At 30.5% G+C, this 11,703-nt stretch overlaps 1 protein-coding gene across 1 annotated transcript; it reads right to left on the reverse strand.

The window, feature by feature from the left end:
- LOC143247273 (peptidyl-prolyl cis-trans isomerase FKBP2-like) lies at positions 1-11,479 on the reverse strand. The gene is made up of 4 exons (XM_076495041.1): positions 11,175-11,479; positions 8,388-8,533; positions 7,637-7,767; positions 1-494 (listed from the first exon to the last, which is right to left on the reverse strand). The coding sequence occupies exons 1-4, from the start codon at positions 11,420-11,422 to the stop codon at positions 327-329; spliced, it is 693 nt and encodes a 230-aa protein (XP_076351156.1). The 5' UTR covers positions 11,423-11,479; the 3' UTR covers positions 1-326.
- Positions 11,480-11,703: the final 224 nt, after the last annotated feature.

Below are 11,703 nucleotides of genomic sequence, written 5' to 3' on the forward strand. Positions count from 1 at the left end.
TAAAAGGAAAGGGAACTTGTTTAATATACTAACAGTAATGGTACAAATAAACCACCTTTAGCTTAATAAAGAATTAAGAAAGAAAATAGACAGAACTTTCTTAACAAGGTTGCTGGCTTTCTATATTACAACATATGAAATGAAAGACCCAGAATAGCATATTCTTCTATTTCCAATGCTCCAAGTTTAATGCACACTTATCATGTGCTCTTTAACCCTTTCTTCATGAATGGTTTCTTCCACAAAGCACACAAAAAAAATTATAACACACAAAGTACAGTACTAAAATATGAAGCTATAAACATTACAGTGTAATATTAACATATTTACAGTTCATCACGTTTTGGGCCACTGAACTCATCGTGTGAAATAAAGCCATCATTATCTTTGTCTTCGTGTTGAAAAATTTCCTCCACAATTTTGTCTCGACTAGGAAGATCTTTTACTCCAATTGCTTCAGCTTCCGGAAGTTTCTTCTTTAAATAATTACTCATCTATGGAGACAAAAACTTATGACAATACTTTATTTATTGTAAGTTTTAAGAAAGAAATATTCTTTATGCCTGGGTGTATACTTAGGTTTACATTATGATGGGACTATTACGTGTATAAACTGTAGACTGAAGTGAACACTGGATAATATTCCAACAACTTAATACTCCTTGCAAAGTTATTTTCAGAACTACATGTTAAAAATGTTGACTAGATTTATGACACCGAGTTATGTAATTTGTTGTAAACGATGACAACTTATGATAAATTGCCAACTCAGGGAAGAGTTCACATTTTTAATCAGTACCATAAATATTACTCTGAAGGTATTATCTACTAGTGGCAGAGATTTACGTATGATCCTGACATGTCCACTACTGTTACTGTTTTCGTGCTCATAATGTGAATATCACTTGTCCAGTATTACTGAACCGTCCTTTGTAATTTATCTTTATATGTTAAAATACAGTTCCCAGTAACTCCCTACAAGTCTACTGAACTAGTCAAGACTATTGTAGATGATCTTGAGGCCAAATGGGAAGAGCCTTTAGCAAACAGGATAGAATAACCACAAAACAAAATCAGGAAAACAACATATGATATAGAATCCTTTTGAAAAACAATTAAAATTATTACACTAAAAATGTAAACTTATTATTGAATACATTTAAAAACAACTTTAACTGTAAAAATTGTAAATCCTGGGAAATTTAATACAGCCCTCAGATAAAATATACTTAAGTTATTAACTCTGCTTGCTCAATTTAACATTTCTGATAACAGAGTATGTGTTGAATTATTTTAACCCTTTAATTATCACATACTTAAAAACAAACTTTTGACTAATTTCAACTGAAATTTAAAGATTACAAAACAAATGTGTTAAAAATATTTCTCTAAGCATAAAATTTTTATCCTTTTCAAATTCCAAAACTTAAGAATGTTTTTAAAACAAACTGATGGGTACACATTTTTCTGAAAATGAGGGGTCATTTATTGAAAGTCTTAGATGAGCCATTTCTTTAACACAAGTTTCCACAAATCATACTTTTTAAATCCTAAATAATACTCTCAGAATATTTTTTACAAATCCTCAAGTTATATTTCCTGGCTGGAGGTACTCATTGTTACATATTACATTTTGTTACTGCTACAAAAAAAACAACAACAATCTCCCTTTGTAATATTGCTTTATATTTAAGAATTATACAAATTTAGTTTCCTTCTAGACCAAATTATTTTACATTTTGGAGAACCATTCTTTAAATTATTCCCACTCACATGCCTGTTTATTGTTAAATGTAAAACTGACCCAGATACCTAGTTGAAAAATGAATAGGGCAAGTGGGATAAATCTTTACTTTGTATTTCCCAACCATTATACCATCAATCAGTATAACATTTTTTATAATGACACTTAATGAAATCCTCTTTCAATTCCTTTAAATCAAATTTTTCTAACTCTGAATAAGATACTATAATATTTGTGCAGCACAAGTAGGAATATTTTATTTTACAAATTTAGGATGGCTACTAAATATTCTAAACTATATGTTAATTTGCCAATTTAAGGAAATCAAGTCATACATACATATTTCAGTAATCTTAAACATTGTAGATATAGCAAGGTTTGGTTTAAGTAGCTACTCCTGCAGTGTTTTAGAGTGGGACTACATTTTGGCTTCAATACAGAGATCTTCAAGTCAAGAAACAGCTCATTATAAAAGCCAAAATATCATCCTACTCTATAAAAGCAGACAGTCAGTCCATTAATTTCAACATTCTATTTTAATTTATTAGGATAACTACAAAAGGCAAGAAACTTTAATTAAACTCACACGTAAATTATATATTCATTCTATCTAATACATAAAAAATTATAATTTTGTAATTATTGTTCTGAAAACACAAATCAGGTTTTCCACTCCATGATAATTTTATATAATTTGCAAACATACTTTAGAAAAAAAAAAATTTTGAGGGTAATAAGCAAAAATTTACTTCTTATAAAGCCATAACTAGTATTATAGAGTAGATTAAACTGTAATGCTTATAGCATCAACCACAACTGCAGATACCCAACACTATATAAATTTACTTCAAAAATAAACAGAACTAAATTTCATAACAGGAGAGATATTCTTTTGACATAACTAGCTCAATGAACTTCTTGTAAAAAGAGTAAAATTAAATACTGAAATAAAACACATTAAGTAATTACTGACTGGTTATGAAGACAACAAATGATCTGTTGCTGCCAGTCACCACTCAATTGTTCTTTTCTTCTACTTCCCCATTTTATTTAATTACATATTAAAATTTCAAACAGCTTGAAACAGAGTTAAACTGTAATTTAGACTTAGAAGTTAAATATTGATATGTATCCAATTTATGATACTTACCAACAAGATTGATACAGTTTCTTTTATAATACAAATATATTTTAATATACAAACAATAACACAATTAACAATTTTAACTGTTATTAAAAAATAATGAACTATGTGCAAAAGTTTAACAAACTAACAAATGATAAGTCTTCTTTATGGTCTGAAACTTCCATCATGTCTTATCATGGTTCATGTTTGGCATGTTAATTCACTTAACAGGAAGCTAGCTAGTTATGTATTTTTCTTAGTTTACTGGCCACACACCAAGTTATTTCATCACTGAAGTTATGTAAAGTTTTCATAAAAGCACTAATGTTGAATGCGAATCCACTTAAGTTAAATGGTTTATAATGTTCAAAATTTTACACATTTCTGGTCAAATATATGAAGTTCTCAATAATTAAGCATTGTACCAATCACTGTTATGGCTGTTGAGATTTATGGCACCCTTACTATAGCAAACCAATAATAATATATGCTGTCTCTTGGCATGTCATGTTGGTTACATTTATAGGTATGAGGACAGTTTCTAGAAATTTCATCCAGTACAATATAGACAATATACTAATGTTTGCATATGCAAATATATTGTTGATTCTCACACTTAAGAATCTTCTACAGTTTTAGTAAACAGGCAGAAGTTTTGTAATACAGATTTAACAGCATAAGTAATATACGTTTATAGATAAGTTTAACAAACATCGATATTAAAATGGATATATTATAGTAAATCCATCACATTATTTTCAGTTTTTACTGAACTCTCATTAGTAAGTGCAGTCACACCATAATTGACCTATTACCTCAGTAGTATGTGTAAACTTTAATGTCTGACATTTCGTTGGAGTTTTTGATCTCTTTTAAGAATCAATAATAAATCAATAACATTTAGAAATTGTTTAATATGAAAAATAAAATAGTCCATCATTACGTGGCAATACTAATAAACATAAAATACGAACCTTTAGCTTCAACGTAAAATTTTAAGCGTTTTTCGTTGAAAAAATGAGGCCTAACTTAATTACTATGTTTCATTACGCTGGAAAACATTCACATCTGCAAGGTTCTTACACTGCCCTAAAATACTCTGCAATACTTCATTTGCGAGTAACTGAAGCCTTACAAAATATTTGAGAACATTACTTTTATCAATACAGGATTTAGAGAATAATACAAAATATTTCTAATCGAAGATATTGACATCTGCAAGTTTATTTGCCTTAGGATTAACATGAATTAAGCCTTCATTACGTATCACATATATCCGATAAATTAGCATCGTAGCCTGTACACTTTATTATTTAACTAAGTTAGGGCTAAACATTACCTTACTTAATACTATCAATAAATATATTATTTATTTAGTTAGTACTAAACTGTATACTATCAGTAATATTATAACACTCAGTATGTGAAGAAACAGTAAATTAACAAACTTTAAATAATTATTTACTCGGTACCACATTCACGTTTTTTGTCCAAACAATTTGATTTACTACTTATCACCATCATACTCCGCTTTTATCTGTTCTGAAAACGTGCGCACACCTTACTATCTAAATGCGCATGTGCATGTATTTTAGTTCAACGAATGTAAGGAAAAGATAACAATTATATTGAACAAAATGGTTTAATGTTGTGTCATAAAATAACATCATAAGTTGATTTTTGGTGGTCTTATGTACGATAATGTGCAACTCTAACTAGACTAAAGCAAAAAAAATGCACGTTTACAGTGTTAATTTATTTTTCTATCAAATATTGGCTGTACCTAATAATGACTAAAGTAATGTTAGGCCCAAGACACGGAGTTAATTTCGGTGTCTGCAATTAGAATTATTTTATTAACCTAGAAATTCTGCATTTAAAAAAGAACGTACTGTTGCAATAACACGTTTCTGCGGGTTAACATATAGTATTAAATCCTAACGTCCTAAGACCTTTGAAAAATATGATAAGCTTTAAATACGTTGTACAAAACGTTTACTGAAGTTTTAGTCTTCGAGCAGGGGATTAATGTTTCTTAAGAAATATTAATTTTTAACCTAAACACCTACAGATATTGTGTGTGTGTGTGTTTACTGAAGGAAATGAAGAGCGCGTGTACACATGTAGATAGCAAGGAGCACATGAATTTTCAGAGCAGTAAACAGTACTGCAAATTTATGGCACGAAGGATTTCTGTGGAATACGGAGTAAATAATTATTGAAAGGTTATTTTATTATTTCCCCACATACTGAGTCAGTCTAGAAATTTCCAGATAATCACCCACTTATTCTATTCTTTTTTTTTTCTTTGCGATTGCTTATTAAGCTCTTTACCTAACACAAAATTTAAGCGATTTTTACTAAACATGTATTTTTCTTACATTCATTAAACAAGTTTCAAATATTTACCAAATATCCATTAACATTCTAAGGCTACCGTACTTAGATTTTAAAGTATCAAATGCTCAAATGAGTAAATTAATTTTTTATTTGGTTTTAAATATTTTTATTGACCTTCATCTTGAAGCCTTAAATTTTTCATGACTTGTAATCCCAAAAGTTGAATAGTCTCCTCTGTCAAAATTTATAATCTTAGAGAAACATTTTGTAATGTTTATTCATTTGAAATTGTAAAGAAAAGATTAGTTTTTGAAAAACATTTAAATTGTTATTTTTTATATTTAAATATCAGTAAATATCTTTTATGGGTATAAAGATTATGATTGCACAAAATTTAAAAGGTTAAAATCATTTGTAACATTTTTAATATCATCAGTGTGTTAAAGCATGTATGTACACTTAAGAAAAATATTTAAATACAATTTGATGATCTCTTTTAAATATATTTTTTAATGAAAACACTTAATATTTTAAGGATTTGAAAATTTATACTTTTAATTTTTTTTTTAATTTTGTGCAAAGCTACATGAGGGCTATCTGCACTAGCTGTCCCTAATTTAGCAGCGTAAGACTAGAGGGAAGGCAGCCACCCATTGCCAACTCTTGGGCTACTCTTATACCAACAAATAGTGGGATTGACCATAACATTATAATGCTCCCACAGCTGAAAGAGCGAGCATGTTTGGTGTGATGGGGATTCAAACCCATGACCTTCAGATTACAAGCTAAGTGCCTTAACCACATGGCCATGCTGAGCCTTTCCTATATGTACATATAGTATTTAGGTATGGTGATTCAAAGATAGCTCTTTCAGATGTTTAGAATAACAAAGATGTAGGCAAAGCTGTTATATAATATAAAATATTTACTTGTTAATATACTAATTTTTGCTTAATTTTTAACACAAACACAGAAAACACATACTTTTGAAATCTGCCATAATTGATCTTTAGTCAGTTACTCGTAATTTGGCAGATACCTGTATTAGCATATTAATTTTGGTATATTTTTAATGTAATGCTGGATTTTAAGGATGGATTATTTTATAAATGGAAGATAGGAAAGTAAGGTGTATATAAACATCTGCTCCTTAATGTCCCATATAATTTATACCCTTGCACAAATATATTAGCTTTATCTATTTATGTAGTTTGGTATACAGATAATGTCTCACCAGGTTTTGAAAAAAACAACGAAGGATATTGTATCATCCAAGTATTTATTACACAGTCTACCTTTTTAGTTATTATTTCTTTTAAAGACATCTTGAAAGTTTGTTTGTTTACAATTTTAGGTGGGTTTGTTTCAAAGTGGAATCTAATTATGTAGATAATTTGGGAATTATAACTTGTATTTTTCAAGATGAGAAATTACATATTACAAAAAATTCACCACTTTTTTGCATAAAATTGGCATCTCATCAGAAAGAAACAGCTCTACTTCAATAAAACATTTGTCAAACACATTTTTCAATTAAATACAAGAGACTACAAATTTCCAAAAATTGGAAAATGCAGAAGCCATCTACATAAAAAAAATTTTGTCTGAACACAAAACAAAAAATATGACAATTCAATTCACATGAAGAAAAACTTGAGCCACAACACACAAATGAAACATCATTCAAAAACCTGTAGAATATTTATAAGCATCAGAGAAGTTTTGGCAGTCAACTTCATTTGATAACCACATTCAAGTCTTATTACAGTTATAATGTTTCACAGAGTATGCATCTTACGCATTATAAATGTAACACCAAATTTTTGCAAAACTGTATTTATGAATAGGGATGTAATATCAAAAGTTAGTTTGTATTAAAACAAATGTCAGTAATAATGAAGGTGAGGCATTGTGTGGTGAGACTTTTTCCTGGATCTGCATATTGAGCAACTTTATTTCTTCCTTATATGCAGTGTTTGAAAGGGTGGTTCTAATTTGTGAGATAAAAAGCCAAAAGATATCATGCTAAGCAGTCCTTCCCTCCTGAACATTTAGAAAAAACAGGTGCTATGGGATAAAATCTAGAAGAAAGTTGGCAGGAAATGTTTGAACAATTGCATGGTTTTTCACACAAAATCAATGAACTGTATAGACAATGTAGGAAACATCAGCTACCATAGGCATTACAGCTGTACCAGCATAATATTTTTACATCAGAAAAATAATCAAACTTCCATGCATGCATTCGTGGCTGTATATCTGAACACTTTTTAATAAGTTTAAACTTGTTTTAATCTGTTCTTTACAAAAATAAACAATTATATCCAACATTCTGGTTAGAAAAACTTGAAGCAGTCAAATGTTAAAGACTTAGTAAATTATATGATGTACGTTTAATTCCATGAAGTTAACAACTTCTGTCTTACCTCTTCACGAGTAAGCTGGTTATCTTTATTAACATCAATTTCTTTAAACACATTAACTGGCGGTGGACCATCCTTAATTTCCAAAAGTACTACTTCAAATATCAGTGTTGCCTTAGGTGGTATTATTTCCCCTGAATAGTAAATTAAATACGTTTTTAAACCTGTAGTTTGAAATATTACGCAATTGTTTGTTTTTAGTAGTAAATTCAATCAAAAGATATGTCCAATTGTTTAGTTTTAAATAATATGTTCTATACACTTCCAAATAACACTGATAACAATACTTTTTTTTAAAACTTTGTGAATGTTGAAAAACGAGAATACAATTTTTAAATTATATTTCAATTATCTTCTGTAGTTTGATTTTAATGATGTACTTTTTGCCTTTGACTCTAGGAAGGAAAAAAAACACCTTTTAGTATTTTTTTGGCTATCTGTTGACACAGAATATTAATGTCTATGATTACTGGTGTATTAATGCCACACCTAACTGTGACTTCTTAGTTCAACCAATAAACACTTTTAAAGCTAAAAAAAAATTAAATGTATTTTTTCTGCATTAGTTGGATATATAATACCATTTAACTTTATTTAGTTTTACAAATAGTTGAATATTTGAAAAGTTACCAATTAAAAGACACCTTTTGTCAGTTTTCCGTATTTACTAAAGCACAAATAGCAGCTGGTGAAAGTTGCTGCATTATTAATGGTAATGATTTAAACCACCTGCTCTTTCAAGTCCATAACACACCTGCTCCGAAATCACCATAGCCTAAGTGAGGGGGTATAATCAATCGACGCATTTCTCCCTCACACATGCTTATCAGGCCTTGGTCCCAACCTTTGATTACCTGGCCAGCCCCAAGCTGAAATTGAAATGGTTCTGTTTGGTTGTAGCTAATACAAAAAAAAAACAATTTAAAAAATTATGTAGCAGGACATAGTATTGGAAAAGAAAGTATAAGAACAATTATATGAATAACTTATGAATGAATTTTTTCATTTCTATTTGAACATACGTTTAACTAAGTGAATCAATACTGGTATATTTGTTGATAAAACAAAGTAACAATTACACTCGAAATATAAGCATTTTTAGAAATTTAAGGGCTATTGCTTTCAGAAACTTTGAGTGAGTGTAAAAACTTACAGTTGCATGCCTTTCTTAATTGACTAAATGGAAATAATTCTCAAGTTACAATTTTTGAATGAGTTGTTTTTGGTTGTATAGCCAACTTGAATTGTGGAAAACAAATTCATTTAAAAGTTGCAGGAAAACACTAGACTGTAACACTGCTATTGACTGTTTATTATTATTACACTTATATTTACACTGGGACTGTTTAACTCCCAAGTGCCTATATACTTAACTTCCCTTACGTGATGTGTGTAAAGCTTTTGAAATTACTAGAAACTTACTTCTATATATTTTCGCCATAAATGTTATTAGCATTTATTATAACATGGGTTTTTAAGTTATATCAATCAATGCTCATTACTTCTATTAACACGGCCTTGTGGGTTAAGGCGTTCGATTCGTAATCCGACGGTCTTGGGTTCGAATCCCCGTCGCATCAAACATGCTCGCCCTTTCAGCCGTGAGGGCGTTATAATGGTACGATCAGCCCTACTATTCGTTGGTAAGAGAGTAGCCCAAGAGTTGGCGGTGGATGGTGATGACTAGCTGATTTTCCTCTAGTCTTACACTGCTAAATTAGGAACGGTTAGCGCAGATAGCCCTCGAGTAGCTATGCGCAAAATTAAAAAAAAAAGCAAAACACTGTTAACACAGAAAAAGTGAATACTGACATAATTTTAAAATTATCTATCAAGGCTGTTGTGAGTGTAGGCAGAAGTCTACTCAAGTCGCTCAAACTTACACGTAGGGTATCTGTGCTAACCCCCCCTAATTTAGCAGTGTAAGACAGCTAGGCATCTCCAATAGATAGTGGGATTGCCCCATGGTTGAAAGGGTGAGTATACTTAGAGTGAGAGGGATTCGAACCCGTGACCCTCAGGTTTCATTTTCTCGTAATCCATCAATTCATATATGTGTTTTCTTATAACAAAGCCACATTAAGCTATCTGCTGAGTCCGCCGAGGAGAATCGAACCCCTGATTTTAGCGTTGTAAATCCGTAGACTTACCACTGTACCTGTGGGGAACCCATCAATTCATAGATGTTTTGGATGAAAAAGCATTTTAAGTGGCAAAGACATATGAAGGGTTCTGGCGTTAACTCCCTTTGGAAAAGTTTTGTGATTTTTCTGAGAATGACGTATGTTCATGATATTTAAGGCTGTTTTTACACCAATAAATACGCTTGAGTCATATATAGGTGCAATTTAAACGATACAATACTACCAACTACACCATCTCCCCATACCTATACGCTCGTCCATACAATTAGAATAGTTTTGAAAATCCAGATGTAGTAAAGCCATAAACACAACCCTGTGCGGTCATAATGTATACCATTTAAATATATTTATTTTTTACGGAAAAGGCTGTAAAATATAATTATATATATATATATATATATACACGCACGCACACGAGAATTAAAATTAGGCTCACCAACCTTTCAGGAATCGCAAATATTCTTCCGGCTCCAAGAATGTTTGATAAATCTACTGGATTCTCAAAAAATAATTTAAAAAACAAGACCTCTTCTAAATTTTTGCAGATTTCAAATAAATAACATCTTACCTCCGCTCGGTGAATATTACCATACTGAAGTGCATAACGTAGTAGCAACTCGCGAGCATACTTCATGAATAATTTTTCATCACCTTTGTTGTCGATTGTCGATAGAACTTGGGTTTACTTTTTATATTAATAGTAATACTACACTAAAAATTTATTTATATGAACACGAAGGAATAAATAATCAAAATAATGCGCACGAATCACACAATGTCCAGTAACTATCATGATTTATTTTCTTTTTCTAATTATGCTGTATGGACCTTAAACATTCAACTAAGCTACTCGATGTGATTCCCTCGAGAAAAGTTCTAGATCGGAAGGCGAAATAAACAAGTTTGTGCAATGAAAATAACGTAATATGATACTTTATGTGATATACTAAAACTTCAATTTTCTGTTGGATATAAATATGTTATAAAACATCAGATAGAACTATTGACAATTTATAAACAAGAGATTTTCGTAGGTGGGCGTGGCATTTATCTCCTTTAAAAACTTGGTAAGCCTAACGAAAATATGTATGAAAATAATTCTGATCACGTTACAACAGCACGATTAAAAAAAAAAAGTATTTAGCTAGGAAATATACCAATTTTGCCGCTAACAGATCGGGAACCACAGCATTTCATACAAATGTACATATTCGTTTATTAATAACAAGTTAAATGAAATATTAAGAACAGCAGGTTTTGCTCTTTAAATCTATTATTTACTTTAAATACCTAAATTTCACGTATTAATGAAAATGTAAGTTACAGAAGTTGGTTATGTTCTTTAACATTAGTTTTGTATCTTTTAGCATTGTAATACATAGCAATTGGTTCCAAACCTTGAATCAAATTCTCTACCATCAGCTAAGGAACCCCGGTAATGCACAGATAGAATATCGCTAATTCTACTTAATTTGTCGCATTTCTCTGGTTTCCTAACGACGTCCACTTCCAATTCGTTTTTCTCTTGAGCCTTCGCTGACAAGACAATATTCAATTGAGCTATTGCTAGTGTGAGGGTAAAATATACTAAAAATATATACTTATTTTTACTTCTATGAGTATTATGTGCTGTAACAAAGTTCATTTCTCCGACAGTTACTACTGTAAATACGTTGTATCATTATAACATCATGCTTTGCGGGTATACAAATACCTACATAACAGGAAGTTGCGACTGCAAAAACGTGATTGGTTGGGACTACTGTGGTGCCATTTGTTTCTTTCTTTTTCACCTTTTATCAATGTTAAAAATACCTACAGAGCAGTAAAATTAGTGTCACTCACACTAGTTATGTATGTGCTGCCCTCTAGTTTGTGTGAAGTAAACTATTATATTATCTCAAAATTACTTTCATTGAAGAAATG

Source organism: Tachypleus tridentatus, chromosome 3, assembly GCF_004210375.1.
Source record: "Tachypleus tridentatus isolate NWPU-2018 chromosome 3, ASM421037v1, whole genome shotgun sequence".
Classification (NCBI taxonomy): Eukaryota; Metazoa; Arthropoda; class Merostomata; order Xiphosura; family Limulidae; genus Tachypleus; species Tachypleus tridentatus.